The 16,288-nt window shown below is 47.6% G+C and overlaps 1 protein-coding gene across 5 annotated transcripts in view; it reads left to right on the top strand.

Moving 5' to 3' along the window:
- The first annotated feature begins 1,573 nt into the window (after positions 1 to 1,573).
- LOC119965959 (N-acetyllactosaminide beta-1,6-N-acetylglucosaminyl-transferase-like) overlaps positions 1,574 to 16,288 on the top strand; it is a 44,225-nt gene continuing 29,510 nt past the window's right edge. For 4 of the 5 annotated variants that reach the window (XR_005460645.1, XR_005460646.1, XR_005460647.1 and 1 more), the window contains exon 1: positions 1,574 to 2,874. Coding sequence is in view for 1 of the 5 variants with exons in the window: in XM_038796998.1 (XP_038652926.1) it covers positions 1,905 to 2,874 (970 nt within the window). In the remaining 4 variants the exon portion in view is untranslated. The remainder of the gene's footprint in view (positions 2,875 to 16,288) is intronic. The other variant, XM_038796998.1, reaches the window with a different exon arrangement.

Raw genomic sequence — 16,288 nt, 5'->3', positions numbered from 1 at the left:
CCCCCCATTGTAATCAGCCTCTCTCTCTTCCACCACACACACATCCACATAAACCCCTCTTCCCCACTCACTTCCCAAAATCCTTTCCCTAACTCACTCGCATATCAGCCACTCACTCTATCAGAAGCCGAGCTTTTCCTCTAGTTTCACAGTCTCCCTGGGACTCTGCAGACACCTTCGTGGCCAGGCCATCAGGACTGAAAGTTGGGAATAAATACTGCTGAAAATTGCTGTAATTCAACAACCAGAAAACTAAAGTGGTAAAGTTCAGAAAGCCTGTGCCAATTCGCCACAGCCTTAACAACATTTGCGACCTGTTATCTCCCCAGGGTGCTGAAACCCCCGAAAACCTGGTTGCCCCACGCTGGAAGCTTGGCTGTTTGCCTCCAGAGACTCAGCTATTCCCCCCAACCTACCAGGAGCCCTGCTCCCACCCACTCCCTTGGAGACTTGGTTGCTGCTCCACCCCGGACCTGCCGAAACCCGTGGCTCTACCCAGGAGCCAAAAGCAAGCATGCCTTCCTGGTGGGATGAATGACGGAAGTTGGGTCTATCCGCTGAATGAATGCTCCTTGGGGGGGGGGGGGGGGGGTGCTGCATGGAGGCTCCTGGGGAGGGGTCAGTCAGAAAAAACATTAGCCAAACGCCAGAATTCTGCCAAGCAGCAGAAATTCCTCATCCTAGCCTCAACTGGAGCATTACATCCTCTTCCGAGCACCGCACATTGGGAACGATGTGAAGGGCGAAGAAAAGATTCATGGGAATGATTCCAGAGAGGAGAAACTCCAGGTACATAGAAAGATTGGACCAGTTGGAACTCATCCCTTCCGAGAAGGTTGAAGGAGATTACGCTGATGAGGAGTGTGAACTGAGCAGATAGGGAGAAACTGTGCCCATTGGTGGCAAGGTCAAGAACCAGATGGCACAGATTGAAGGCAATTGGCAAAAGAATCAATGGGGACCTGGGGAAAATCTTAATCACACAGCGAGTGGTTAGGATCTGGAACACCATTGCCTGAGAACATGGAGAACGAAGGCCAATTGAGACCTTCAAAAGGGAATTGGATAATAATCTTTAAAAAGTTCCAGGGCGACGGGGAAAAAGGTAGGGGAATGGTCCAATAGTTCAATCATCCATCCATAGACATGATGGACCGAATTCACAGCAACTTCATGACAGTATTGTCAGACTATTTGTGACACTAATAAAGATTATTATTGTTAACAGACTCCTTCTGTGCTGTAAACTGTTCTCGGAAATAAAAGCTCCCACAGCAGTTCGGGAAATGTAGAACTCTTCCGAATATATGAACTAAACGACGGGCCGTCCCGGTCGGTGAAAGCAGTATTTTAGCAGCCTCTTGCATCTGGTATTCCCACGCAGTTCCCATCCAAGTACTAACGAGGGCTGGGTCTGCTTAACTTCCGATATCAGACGAGATTGGACGTTTTCAGTATGACCGTAGGCTGGTCTAGGAAAATATCCTGGGAGAAAGAATGGGTTTGATCAGGTTTGGCGTGGGTGAGGAGTGGGTTATCCAATGATGTCAGTGTAACTGCAGGGAGACTGAGACAAAAACATGGTCGATGCCGGAGGTCTGGAAGCACTCAGTATCCGCGAAGACTGAGTCTCTCAGACTTTGAGCAGAGTTTCAGGAAAAACAGTTGGCAGTGATTCACGTGTCCCAGCCTGTGCCGTTGTAGTGCTGTGGGCTGGGGAGACTGTGTGCTGCTGGCCTGGTGGGTGGAGCAGTGTGTGTGTGTCTGTGGAGAGAGGGTGGCGGTGCAGCCAATGCTGGACGGAGGAGGGATGGGGTGGAGTGTGAGGCGGCAGGCTGGCTGGCTGGAGGCGCTGGCAATGGGAGAGCGCAGAGACTGAAAGCGGGCCGGGCGAAGGGAGGCAAATGAACGCGGCCAAGTGGAGCTTCCTGCTGTGCGCCGCTGTGAGCGTTGCCGTCTGCCTCTGCATCTACATCACGGGCAGAGTCAAGCGGCCCGTGCCCCAGGGCTGGAGCTTTGACCGCGCCGGCTGCGGAGACTACCCGGACGAGCTGTGCGCCGCGCTCTTCCAGGGCAAGGCGGCAGCGCTGGGGCTGGGCGCCGAGTGCGAGCAGCTGCACCGGCCCAAGGCGGAGCCGGAGCCGGGGACCGAGCTGAACTGCTCGCGGCTGCTGGCTTCGCACTCGTACATCAGGCAGACCCTGTCCCGGGAGGAGGCCGACTTCCCGCTGGCTTACATCCTGGCCGTGCACAAGGACCTGGACACCCTGGAGTGGCTGCTCCGCGCCATCTACGCGCCGCACAACATCTACTGCATCCACGTCGACAACAAGACGTCGGCGGCTTTCCGGCGGGGGGTCGGGCAGCTGGCCGCCTGCTTCAGCAACGTCTTCGTGGCCTCCCGCAGCGAGGCGGTGGTGTACGGCGGCTTCTCCCGGCTGCAGGCCGACCTCAACTGCATGCAGGAGCTGGCGCTCCCCCGCCTCCGCTGGAGGTACGCCATCAACCTGTGCGGCCAGGACTACCCGCTCAAAACCAACCGCGAGCTGGTGCGTTTCCTCAAGAGCCATCCGTGGCGGGACAAAAACATCACCCCCGGCATCCTGCAGCCCGAGCACATGAAGCCGAGGACCAGCCACGTCCACCGGGAGCACATCTCGCCCGGGCAGTCCTACGTGATCAAGACCCAGGCCAGGAAGACGGCCGGCGTGCCGCACGGCCTCCGCCTCTACTTCGGCACCGCTTACTACGCCCTGACCAGGGAGTTCGTCCACTTCGTGCTGCGGGACCAGCGGGCCAAGGACCTGCTGCAGTGGTCGAGGGACACGTACAGCCCCGATGAGCATTACTGGGTCACCTTAAACCGCATCGCAGGTACAGCTGACCCCGGGGCACGGGGGGGGACTGGGAGCTCCCGAACTAACTCACCCCTCTCCCCCCCCCCCCCCCACTAACCGCAGTGTTGTTAGAATCAGCAATCTGGGGATTGGACTGGGGTGAGCACAGTAAGAAGTCTTACACCAGGTTAAAGTCCAACAGGTTTGTTTCAAACACGAGCTTTCAGAGCACTGCTCCATTCGCCTAGGATTCAAAACAAACCTGTTGGACTTTAACCTGATCTTGTAAGACTTCTCACTGTGAAATTTTCTAAATCCCCACCCCCAACTAATTAATTTCCCTTTAAAAATAATTAATGGCACCTGCGTCCACAGCAGCTTGCTTAAGGGCAGCATGGTAGCACAGTGGTTAGCAAAGTTGCCTCTCAGCTCCAGGGTCCCAGGTTCGATTCCCCGCTGGGTCACTGTCTGTGCGGAGTCTGCACGTTCTCCCAGTGTCTGTGTGGGTTTCCTCCGGGTGCTCTAGTTTCCTCCCACAGTCCAAAGATGTGCAGGTTAGATGGATTGGCCCTTGTGTCCAAAACGTGCGGTTACAGGGATAGGGTGGAGGTGTGGGTTTAAGTAGGGTGCTCTTTCGAAGGACCGGTGCTGACTCAATGGGCCGAATGGTCTCCTTCTGCCCTGTACATTCTATGTAAATAATTCTCCAATCTTACTGAAATTTTCTTGAGGGAAAGGATTTTTTTTTCTAATCAAGCCTTTCATTTTTTTTTTTGTCCTGGTTGCTTTAAATTTTTATCCAGAGCACATGTTGCAATTTTGGGTTGCTTTATTCATTTTTTTTTCTTAAAAAAGGCGCTGGCTGAGCTATTCTTGCAGAACGCCAGCACGGAGACGACGGGCCGAGTGGCCGCATGCTGTGCTGTTAACTGTTGTACGATTCTATCTTAACTTGTATACAATAATGCAAAGTCAAACATCATCTGAAGGCGAGGAAGATTGAAGTTGTTTTTGCTTTAGCCATTTTGCCCTTGTTTCTTAACAGTTGCATCTGCCAGAGTGCAACACGTCAGTCAGTTAGCAGATGTTTATACTGAATTCTGGTTTAAGTCAGTCATCTGCAGTCCTCTGCATCAGTGTAACTGGAGATCTGTTGTTCTCAACTCTTTAACTCTTTTTACTGACGCGCACAGCCCGCCAACTTGTTTTTCTCCCTCCGCTTCTAGGGGAAATCTATACTGTCTTTGTGGTCTCGGGTCAGGTCCTGTAATCTGAACTTGTCCAGTCATTCTGCCGCAGTCGTGCCGGTGACTGGCAAATGCTATCCTGTGTTTGTTCAGAACTGCCCTAACCTTTTTGTCCGTGCTGAGCGTGGTTGGGTCAAAACGATTGTCGCCTACTGCGCTAATCCTATGTTCGTATACACCTACTGTGAGTGTTGCGGGTGCTCTGTCTGATTTTGCCATTCGCCAGACACACTGGTTGACTGGGTTGAACGACAGGCTGTGGGCATTCATAAAATCAATGCCGAGTATGTGTTCTGCTGTGTGGGGCAGATTAACTAAAACAACGGGGTGTCTGGTGGAGATATTCCCTAGCTGAATTGGTACTGGGGCTGTAATGGTTCCTTGCTGTGAGTGTCCTGTAAAGCCGCTGAGTGTTATTGTGGCTGTAGTGGGCCACGTGTTTGCCTGTGGTGTAGTGGAGGAATTAATGGTCGTGCGGGACCCTCCTGTGTCCCAGAGTAATTCTATGGGCTTTCCCCGAATTTTCGCTGTGACTACCAGCCATCTGGATCGGTCCCAGAGGGTGTCACAGACCCAAGTGGGGGAGCCCGAACACCGTCAGTCCGTTCCATCCACAATGGTCTGTCCTGAATGTGTCCCTTTACTGTGAATAGGCTTCGCTTTGTTCCTGTTCAGAGTGCCTGTCTGCTGGCCTCTGAGATTTCTGCGGTGCATTGCATTCCCTAGCAAAATGCCCTAACTGTCCGCAGTTAAAACATTCCTGTGACTTCTGTGGGGGGCTGTTCTGTCCCTCATTTACCCATGCGGGGTTTTGGTGCGTTCTTGCTGCTTGGATATCTACCTCGGTTTGCGCCTCCTCGGGCTTCTTAAATGCTGTCTTGTTGTGCACAGATTTCTCCCAAGCGCGGGACAATCTTTTCAATATCCATTTTTCAATATGGGCCTCTTCTGAGGGGTCGTAATTGGAGCAGGCTTTCTGTCCTGCATCTGTGGCGTGTGAGATGATAGTGCGGGTCCATTTAACCATGTTATCCTGGGTCAAATGTGCGCGGTCTAATTCACCGAAAACTGCAGGTGAAGTGAATCCACAGCCTTCCAGCAAATGCCGTGGGATGCTCGGTCTTTTTCTGCCTACATCTGTTTAGGCCTTCAACTGGGTCGTCTCTGTTGTACCCTATCGCATCCAGAATAGCTGTATACATTTCTTCGAGGGTGCCTCCTCCAACGTTCTGTGGGTCGGGGAGGGCTGCTACTACCGATGAGTCTGAACTCAAAACTGTGAGCTTAACCTGCTCTCGTGCATCAAGGCCATACATGGTCGCCCGTTGCTTAACTCTTGCAAAGAATTGGTGGGGGTCTGACGTGGGGAGAAATGGGGTGAGTTTCTCACACGCGTCCCTTAGTTGAGTCACGGTTAAGGGGGTGGTGTAAGTGATCTCGGGTGCGCCGTCTGCGGTTGCTTTTCGTTGGGTGGTGACTGGGTTCGTTGGTGCGGGTGCTATCTGATCTGTGGGGGGTTGGGGCGCTTTCCTTTTCTGCTGCGCTGCTAGCACACATGTTCCCTGAACATATCGCTGCGCCGTCTTGCTTAACTCCTGCCAATCTGGTGCATTCTCTTCCTCTAATTGCATTCCAAAGGTTTCTTGGAAGCCATTCTGCACAGAAAGCAGAGATTGCAGCTCCGCAATCTGCTTCCTACATTTTACATGGGCCACTGTGCTTTGCCTTTGCTCAGTGGTGGCAGCATAGAGTGCCCTTAAAGCTGTCTTTAGGTCACTACACTGCTTTTTCAGTGTCTCTCCCTGTTTCTCTGGTTCTTCTCTTATCAAGACTGCACGCTGCACATCCTGATAGGCCTTTTCATATTGTGGGAGCTGCTCAGATGGGCTAGACAAGACTGGTGTGCCCTCTTGGCATCATCCACCTCTCTATCCTTATCTGCCAACCTTTCCCTTAATTCTGAATTCTCTCTCTCTATGTCGCTGACATCCACTTTACTCATTCTATTCCTCTCCTCTAACTCTGCTCGGAGCATCCTGACGACCTCCTCTGTGCCTCGTAATTGTGCCAAGCAGGACACAATTGCCATCGGCTTACGTGCTTGACGTAAACTTTTCTTATGAATTTCAGACAGGTTCTCCCACCAAGTATGCCCTATACTCCCGGGACCTGTCTCCTCATTCAAACAAAACTCACTCCAAAGGGGCCATCCCCTTTTCGGTGAATTAGACCGTGCACATTTGACCCAGGGTAACATGGTTAAATGGTCCAATGGGGCTGGTTTAGCTCACTGAGCTAAATCACTGGCTTTTAAAGCAGGCCAGCAGCATGGTTCAATTCCCGTACCAGCCTCCCCGGACAGGTGCCGGAATGTGGTGACTAGGGGCTTTTCACAGTAACTTCATTGAAGCCTACTCGTGACAATAAGTGATTTTCATTTTTTCATTTTCATCCTTTCCCTTTGAGGTACTTCCTGAGTTCCAGCTCCCAAACGGGACACTGACCTACTCTGCTGCTGTTGGTCACTGCGACCACAAACTGCTCTGAGTTCATGAGGCGTTCCATTGCCTGCATGGCCATTTCTTCTATCTTATGCTCTTTTAAATTTGGAAAGAGGGATATTAAGGCAGTGCTATAAAATACGGGTACGGCTTTCGCTATTTTCCGAATTATAAACTCCCAACAATTTGTCGCAACAAAAATCTCTCAGTTTTACCCTAAAATCCTGTTAGTTACATATGCAAAAACACACTTCCGAATTATGAGGATTGATTTGAACTACTTGAACACTTGTGGTTTTTCCTTTTCCCAATTGGATTTCAGATTCAAATTTCTGGGTTCTCTCGGAGTGGTGGGGGGGGGGGGCACTTCTAGTCGTCTGAGGTCGCCACTAAATGTTGCTCGTTCTAGGTGAGTGTGCTTTACACTCAATTTGGCTCTGTTTCGTTCCTTAGCTCTAGAGTCGCCAGGTATCGTTAAGATACCGCCACAAGTTTCAAGTTCAGATCAATAACTCAATACACCAGTTAGTAAGTTCAAACAAGACACGTTCATTATAATACAGTTATCTACTAATTGTGCACATAAAACTACAAGACTAGGCTAATCCTACCACTAACAGGCCAATACTTATCTGGAATACGGGAACTGCCGGATCAGGGAACAACGGCCTCTTGCTTTGTCCTGGATCTACAGGCTTCCAGTCGGTGTGGACTAAAGGGGTCAGGAGTGTCTACTCTCGTAGAGTGCGTTGTATGACAATTATTTGATGGCGGCTGTTGACCAGGCCTCTCCTTCTCAAGGTCTTCTGCTGCAACGGTGTTCTGCTGGGAGGGCTGGCTGGTCAAGGAGAGGCTGGCTAAGAGAGCGAGCTGGGGTCGGGGTCTCTGTCTTATACCTCTCCCAGGGTCTCACGCCCACCTGGGCGGACCCTCTATACACTCGCAATCGATTGGGTGTCTTCCCAATCGATTGATTTGAATTTCCCCAATAACGGGGCTGTTCTTTGATCACTGGGCGGTTCTTGGGGCTTATTGTTTTGGACTTCTCTTGGCGCCGAGAAGTCTGGCCTTCTATTCAATGTAGCGATTTGAGTTAACTTGTTTCCATGGTACCTGGGTATCGCCTCATTAGTATGCTAACTTGTTTTTTCACAGTGCTGTCTGGTTTCTGCAGCAGTCAGAATACACAAGCGCTTCTGCAAGCTGCTTGCTTTTGCAACATGTCCATTTTCCCTGCATTCTTTGTAATCTTCCATATTGTGTTGGGCAGTGGCCACCCCAGGTGGTTACACACCAAACCTCCAAACAGCAGCCTGCATGTTACTATTTGGTGGCCTATAGACTACTCCTATCAGTGACTTTTTTGCCTTACTATTCCTGATTTCCACCCAAATGGATTCAACCTTATCCTCCATAGCACCAATGTCATGTTAACATAAACAAATAACAAAAAAAATCAGGAATCACCCAGAGTCGCCATTAACACAGATAGTCACCCCCCATTTTCGGTGTAATCCAATTCTCAAAAGTGCATAATGAATAATGCCCATGAATTGTGGACTCCCTCCATCCTTCCCCTCAGTTCAAATTTGACCTTCTCAAGAGTCAAGAATTCCAGCAGGTTCCCCGCCTGCCAGGGTACTGGGTGGAGAGGTGATCTCCATCCCAATTTCAGGCGATCAACGAGGTGAAGGCTACAACATCTGCTTCCCACCTGTTTGCAAGCCCGGCTAGTCCGACACCCCGAGTATGGCCTCCCGAGGGCCCGAGTCCAGTTTCATGTGCACCACTTTAGAGATTACCCTAAAAACCTCCTTCCAGTAATCCTCCAGCTTTGGACAGGACCAAAACATATGAACGTGGTTTGCGATTTTACCCCCCATCCCTGCAACATTCGCATACATCTTCTACCCCCTCAAAGATCCTGCTCATCCTCGCCCTTGTAAGGTGCGCTCTATATATCAACTTCAGCTGTATCAGCCCCAACCTCGTGCACGAGGTGGAGGCATTCACCCTCCTGAGCACCTCATACCAGAACCCCCCCTCCATATCCTCTTTCAACTCTTCTCCCACTTTGCCTTGATCCCATTCAGCAGTACCTTCTCCTCTCCCAAAATAACCCTGTGAACCGCCGACACCACCCCCTTCTCCAGTCCCCCTGTCATCAGCATCTCCTCCAACAATGTGGAGGCCCGATCTACCAGGAAGCTCTGTATCTCCTTTCTGGCAAAGTCTCGAACCTGCATGTATCTAAATGTGTCTCCCTACTCCAGCCCATACTTCGCTCCCAGCTCCTTCAATCCTGCAAAGCGATCCCCTAGAAACAAATCTTTTTGTGTCCTAATTCCTTTCACCTCCCATCTCCAAAAATTTCCATCCCACTGCCCTGGCTCAAATCTGTGGTTCCCCCGAATCGGCATTTTTCTTGACCCTGCCCCCAACCCGAAGTGCTGGTGAAACTGCCTCCAAATTCGCAACAAAGCTATTACTACTGGACTCCCTGAGTTTCTCCCCGGGGCCGTCTGGAGCGGCACTGTTGCTAGTGCCTTCAATCCCGACCCACTACACAAACTCTCCTCCGTTCTGACCCACTGGGAGTCAACCTCTCTGACCCAGCTCCGTACCTTCTCCTCATTTGCCACCAGTAATAATACATCAGGATTTTTCTATACTTTTAAGTCTGTTTCTAAACTGTAAATATCAGAACATGAGCTTAAATTTGTGCCTATATTGTGACATGTTCAATATTTCCAAAGTCAAGTGGCCCAACAGCAACAGGCACAATATCAACTATTGGTTCCCATGCTCTGATCCCATAAATATAAGTTACAACAGGGGACGATACGTCCTACAAAGCACAGTTCAACATGTTGCGAACATTAACACCTTTGAATCTAAAATAGCTATTCTACATAAGATCTGGAGAAAGTGTTTTCCTAACTCAGCTCTGGTAGAACAGAGAACATAATGCTGAATAGGCTAAAGATAGAAGAGAAGGAAAAAAAATAGAATTTGGGGGTCAAAGACGATCAAAGTGTTGGGATGGGCGAAGCCATTTAGAGATGAAGCAATGGGGCAGCGCGGCGGCGCAGTAGTTAGCACTGCTGCCTCACGACGCTGAGGACCCGTGTTTGATCCCGGCCCCAGGTTACTGTCTGTGTGGAGGTTGCACATTCTCCCCGTGTCTGTGTGGGTCTCACCCCCACAACTCAAAGATGTGCAGGGTAGGTGGATTGGCCACGTGAAATTGCCCCTTAATTGGAAAAAAATAATTGGGTACTCTAAATTTATTTTAAAAAAAGATGAAGCAATGAGGTAAAGGCTCCATGAGAGAAGGAATACATGGGTGAAAAGTGACGTTTTTTTTTTGCTTTTAACATTGTTGTTTATTGCACCTTTGCAATGGCGTTCTGTTTTAAATTTGTTGTATTTTGTTAAATTTGGTTGAAGGAAATTGGCAGCAGTTTGGTTCCTGACCACATGATCGACCTCTGTTGCCAAAAATAATTCCATTATATAAAACTCTACGAATTAAAGGAATGTTCTTTGATCCACTGAATGACATTCCTGCTGCAGTTAAATTATTTTCTGTTCGTGATGAAACTCCAAATGCCAAGAGTTTATAATAATCTTTATTATTGTAACAAGTCGGCTTACATTAACACTGCAATGAAGTTACTGTGAAAATTCCCTAGTCGCCACATACCCTGTTCGGGTACACAGAGGGAGAATTCAGAATGTCTAAATTACCTAACAGCACGTCTTTCGGGTCTCGTGGGAGGAAACTGGAGCAACCAGAAGAAACTCACGCGGACACGGGGAGAACGGGCATACTCTGCACTGACGGTGACCCGACCGGGAATTGAACCTGGAACCCTGGTGCTGTGAAGCAACAGTGCTAACCACTGTAAACCCCTTTTTAGATCCATGCGTTTCGCATTTTCATCTTTCAGTTGAAGCATACTTTACTCCCCTCTGGGGGAAGTACTACTCTCTGTGTTGTTAACTCCCAATAGCCAGTGACTATTGCCTGGGGAGGCTGCCTTGAGTACTAACAGGGAAAAACAGACCGGTCAACATAATGGGAACGATATGGGGAATTTCTGGCCCATAGAAGCCTTATGCAGCACGATGTATTTCAAGAGTTGTGAGGAGAAAGTCTTGAGATGGAAGGAACAATAAATGTTGCTGTGGTCAGATTCCACTGTAAATAGGACATAATTCCAAGGCCAAATGTGTAGCAAAATGATTCCACGTTTGATATCTGGCTCCCAGAAAACGTATAAACCTTCCGTCAAGTGTAAATTGAGAACCATGTGCTTTTATCAGGTCCTTTGGGGATCATATTCTTTCTAATCCAAATACCAAATAGACTGCATGTATGTCAGTATATTCAAGCAAATGATACAAAGTGACAGCATAGTATCAATATGAATGCTTTCAATCAATATTCTCAAGAACACAAATGCATACAGATCATCAGTGTTGGGTTACAATGAGTGAATTCTGTGGTCAGCAGATGAATGATTTAAATGCTGGATAATTGAGCACTCCCACATTTGGTGCAGCTGGTGGATCTATGCTGTGCTCCAACAATGTGCGTTTCCCCTCCTACATGCCCAAGAGGACATTCCTACCCCATCCCCAGTGTAATTTTCTGTTTTCCATTTCTCATGTGTGCAATCCTTGTGCCCTCATCAGTTGTGGTGGTCATGTTTTGCTGTGTTTGTTCTTGCTGGAAGCCAAGTCAAATCTTTCCTAATTAATTACATGTGGGATATTTACACTTTAAAGAAAGATAGACTGAACTTTATCCCAGGCTCCCACGCTAAAAGAATAATTTCCCAAGTCCACTATGCTACCTACTTCTTAATATGCAATTTTGTGTCAAATGCAGACTTGCATATTTTTCATGTTGCTCGATTGTTGTGAAATAATAGAACACTGTATCAAATGACTTCTTCAGCGAATGTGACCTGATGTGATTATGGAAATGTGACCTTCTGTGGGTCTATAGAAATTGGTTGGTTATAAAAGTTGCCTTATAAGCACACTTGTAGTAAAAGAAATGTTGGGCCAATTTGGGAGGACAAAGGCAATCTTTTTGAGGCATAGGGCGTGGCTGGATTGATAAATGAACACTTATCCTATTCTTCAGTGAAGACAAATGCAATGTACTATAGTAATAAAGGAGGAGGCTGCAGCGATATTGAGAATATAAAAGAATGGATAGAGAGATGGAATAGTAGTTCTCGAGCCTCAATGTCAGCTGGTTTGGATGGGGTACATTCTTGGTTGATGAGGACAGTAAGAATGGAAATTAAAGCGACGCTGGCCGCATTCCTCATTCTCCTTGGATGTGAAGGTCATGACAGAAACGTGGAGGATTCCAAACATTATACCCCCTGTTCTTTTCAAGAAGGGATAGCAGGATTAAACCTGGTGGCGCTGTTGCGAATATAGACTTGTTAGCAAAATTAAAGCTCATGGAATTAAATGGAGCAACATGAGTACAGAATTGACTAAAGGAATAGAACGTACTGGTTGATGGTTTTACAGATTTGAGGGATGGAGCAGTGGTGGTGTTCCTCAGGAATTGATTTTGGGACTGCTCCTTTCGATATGTGTTAATGATCAGGATTTGGCTAAATACGGCAGATTTCAAATTTTTCAAATTATATGAAACTAGTAAACAATGAGATGGAAAGCAACAGACCTCAGAACAGCATAAACTGGCGAAATAGACAGATGACAGATTAAATTTAATGCAGAGAGGTGTGAAGCGACCCATTCTGCCTGGAAGAATGAGGAGACATAATGGTCTGGATTTGAGCTCTCAGAGGTGAGCGGTCATTTTGCAGGCTTTTTATCTACCGATTTCTATCTGGCATGTGCTTCACTGCGGTGCCCTCCACAGGGATCGGTGGTGCCTGAGCAGGACAAGCAGCAACGAGGCTCTTTAATCAGATTGAAGGAACTCAAATGAACCATACAGGGTATAAACCAGTTTTAAAAAAAACCAGAAAATATAACATTTAAATTATTTGCAGGACCAGAACAGCATGGTGGGGCAATGGTTAGCACTGCTGCTTCACGGCGCCGAGGTTCGATCCCGGCTCTGGGTCACTGTCTGTGTGGAGTTTGCACATTCTCCGCGTGTTTGCGTGGGTTTCACCCCACAACCCAAAGATGTGCAGGGTAGGTGGATTGGCCACGCTAAAATTGCCCATTAATTGGAAAAAATGAGTTGGGTACTCTAAATTTAAAAAAAATTATTTGCAGGAAGAAAAATTGCAATTCAGAAATACAAATGTGATTAAAGGAGCGTGCTAGAAGAGATAGACCGGAAAATAACATTACAATCAATTATTTATTTCAACAATTGGCAACATTATTTTTCTTCTGAGGGAATGAGTTTTCCATATTTTTTCAAGGCCAAAGAGATGGTTCAGTAATTATCGCTTACTATACTGTTTTAAAATTAATTTATTACTAAACTTAACAACCCTAATTTTTCAACCAGAAGGAGTCCTTGGTAAGCACCCTAAATTTCACGCCCCCACATACTGTGAGTTCAGTGCTCCATCTGTGGGTGAGGACAGCAACAGCACACCCTGTGGTGCAGCAGAGCTTCTTTCATAACAGTGGCATGTGCAGATGGCAGTAATTGCTGTCAGGTTTACCCTGTAATAACGGGGAGTGTTAATTCTTTGCTATTGTAATTACAGCAAAATCCAAGTCAGTTATGTGCTAAGTGGTATAATTTCAATGAGGGTGCAGAGAGACCTTGGGGGGAAATGCACAAATCTTTGAAGTTGTCCACGCATGTTGAGAATGTTGTTTTATGGGTGGTACCGTAGCAAAGCGGCTAGCACTGTTGCTTCACAGCGCCAGGGTCCCAGGTTCGATTCCTGTCTGCGGAGTCTGCACATTCTCCTCGTATCTGCGTAGGCTTCCTCCGGGTGCTCCAGTTTCCTCCCACAAGTCCTGAAAGGCGTGCTTGTTAGGTGAATTCGACATCCTGAATTCTCCCTCTTGTGTACCCGAACAGGCGCCAGAGTGTGGCGACTAGGGGCTTTTCACAGTAACATCATTGCAGTGTTAATGTAAGCCTACTTGTGATAATAACGAAGATTATTATTATTATTTTTAAAAAGTGGAATTCTTGGCTTTATTAATAGAGGATTGGAGTACAAAATTAATTAAGTTATGTTATCAACAGTTTTCATTTATTTAACACCATTAACATAGTAAAAAGTCCCAAAGCACTTCACAGGAACATTATAAAGCAAACTGTGAAGTGCTTTGGGACTCAACTTTCAGAATTTAATCCCCCATTCGTTTCAGCCGCTGCTCTGTGAAGGCATGCACCATTGAACTTTTAATTCTGGACTCAAGCAAACAATTCTTCTTGTTTTCTCTGTGATCTTTGCCATGTTCCTCTTTTCTTTATCCCTCATTACTGCATGAATGAGAAAAGCTGGAGGACGTTACAAACCCACTTTGCGTTTTAGAACATAGAACAGTACAGCACAGAACAGGCCCTTCGGTCCTCGATGTTGTGCCGAGCAATGATCACCCTACTCAAACCCACGTATCCACCCTATACCCGTAACCCAACAAACCCCCCCCCCCCCCCCCCCCCCCCCCCCCCCCCTTAACCTTACTATTAGGACACTACGGGCAATTTAGCATGGCCAATCCACCTAACCCGCACATCTTTGGACTGTGGGAGGAAACCGGAGCACCCGGAGGAAACCCACGCACAGTTTTATGTGTGTAAAATAAACTAATAGAAAATTGAATCACACCAAAATTGAGGGGTTGGGAAATACGCTTGTCAAGGGGGAGATCAAAATGCCTTTCTGTTTACGAGCAGGTGGTAAGAGGAGAAAGGAGGGCTGTCTACGTTAAACTGTAACAGTTAGCTGCTATATTTACTTTTCAACTACTATGTGTCCATAACTCAAACAATTAGTTCTGAGTGATCAAGTTTAACATAGTGAAAAGATTTGAAACTCAGAATTCAGGTCAATATTGAGCTGCTTCATTGATAGCAATAGGGTAAACTATTGGTTGCTCTGAGCACGGTGGGCTAAATAGCTGGCTTATAATGCAGAACAAGGCCAGCAGCCGCGGGTTCAATTCCCGTACCGGCCTCCCTGAGCAGGCACCGGAATGTGGCGACTTGGGGCTTTTCACAGTAACTCCATTGAAGCCTACTTGTGACAATAAACTATTATTATTATTATTATTATAAGGTGCTTGCCTCGCTCAGACATGTCAACTTGTAAAGTTTTCACGAGACACGTGATTTTGAAGTAAAATCAAACTTCGCTTGCAGTCTCAAGAGATGGCTCTTCGCTCTTCGGATTTTTCACAATGTCCTGCTCCTCCTCTGGACTGCATAGACCAATGGTGCCAATATGTAAAACCTGTGCAAATCTTTGCTCAGGGAATCCTTTCTTATGCTTCCTTCACACAGTGTGGAGATTAACCCAATCATTGCCCAGCTATCATTGAATGGATCAATTATAAAAGCTGTCATTGAACCATCTGTGCCTGTCAAACATTTAAGACCTTGACTTTGAATCGTAAGCAGTGGAAACACGGTGACCTTGACACCCAAGTGTCTTGTTGAGGACTCAATGCACGACTTTCGGTGGCAGCCATGAAGTGAGAGGTCGCACGAAAGGTGGCTCCTACCTGAGGTCTTGATTTTTGGCCCTTTCTGCCCATTTTGTGGTTGCTGTGCAGGTGCAAAAGTGAGATTGTGGAAGAATTAGGGTTCCTTCTCTGTTGTGGAATATCTAAAAGTTATCAAACAAGGAGTGTGTTGAGGAAAGGATACTCTTCGGATTCAGAGGACGCACTTGACGCAGGAGGGAAACGCATGGTGAAGAGACCTGTGGCGTTGTTGCCCGTTCAGTGGATGACTGAGAAGTTGGTGGAGTTCTTGTCGATGGAATTTAGAAAGCAAAAGGCAGGCAGTCCCAGACGATTTGACAAAAGTGACTGAACCAATTCGGGCAGCTCTGGAAAGGGTAGAACAATGGTTGGAAGCGCAGAATTTGTCGATTCAGAAGGTGGAGGAGATGGTCTCCAATCATGAGCAGATTGCCTCCTTGGAGGCAGAGGTGATGATGAAGGCCAAGATTGACGATGCGGAGCACCACTTGAGACAGCAAAATCTGAGGATCGTTGGGCTGCCCGAGGGCATAGAAGGAGTGAAGGCCAAATAGGTGCTGGTTTAGCTCACCAGGCTAAATCGCTGGCTTTTACAGCAGACCAAGCAGGCCAGCAGCATGGTTCGATTCCCGTACCAGCCTCCCCGGACAGGCGCCGGAATGTGGCAACTAGGGGCTTTTCACAGTAACTTCATTGAAGCCTACTCGTGACAATAAGCGATTTTCATTTCATTTCATTTTTCATTTTCATATCATGTGAAAAAGATGTTGAGGCAGCTGGTGGGGGAAGGGTTCTTTGCAAGTCCTCCTGAAGTGGACTAAGCCCATTAGTCGCTGAGGAAGAAGCCCAGTGCCAGGGAGCCGCCATGGGCGATCGTAGTCCGGCTGCACGGATACTGAGACGGAGAAAAGATCCTGAGGTGGAAGAAGGAAACATGAGAGTGCAGTTGAGAAGGCCACACTGTTCGAATCTACTTAGACTTGGGAGAGGAACTGGCAAAAAGGAGGGCCAGGTT

The sequence above is a fragment of the Scyliorhinus canicula genome, chromosome 5, assembly GCF_902713615.1.
Source record: "Scyliorhinus canicula chromosome 5, sScyCan1.1, whole genome shotgun sequence".
Classification (NCBI taxonomy): domain Eukaryota; kingdom Metazoa; phylum Chordata; class Chondrichthyes; order Carcharhiniformes; family Scyliorhinidae; genus Scyliorhinus; species Scyliorhinus canicula.
Note: the sequence above shows the minus strand (reverse complement) of the source record. Positions and strands in the feature narration are given on the sequence as shown.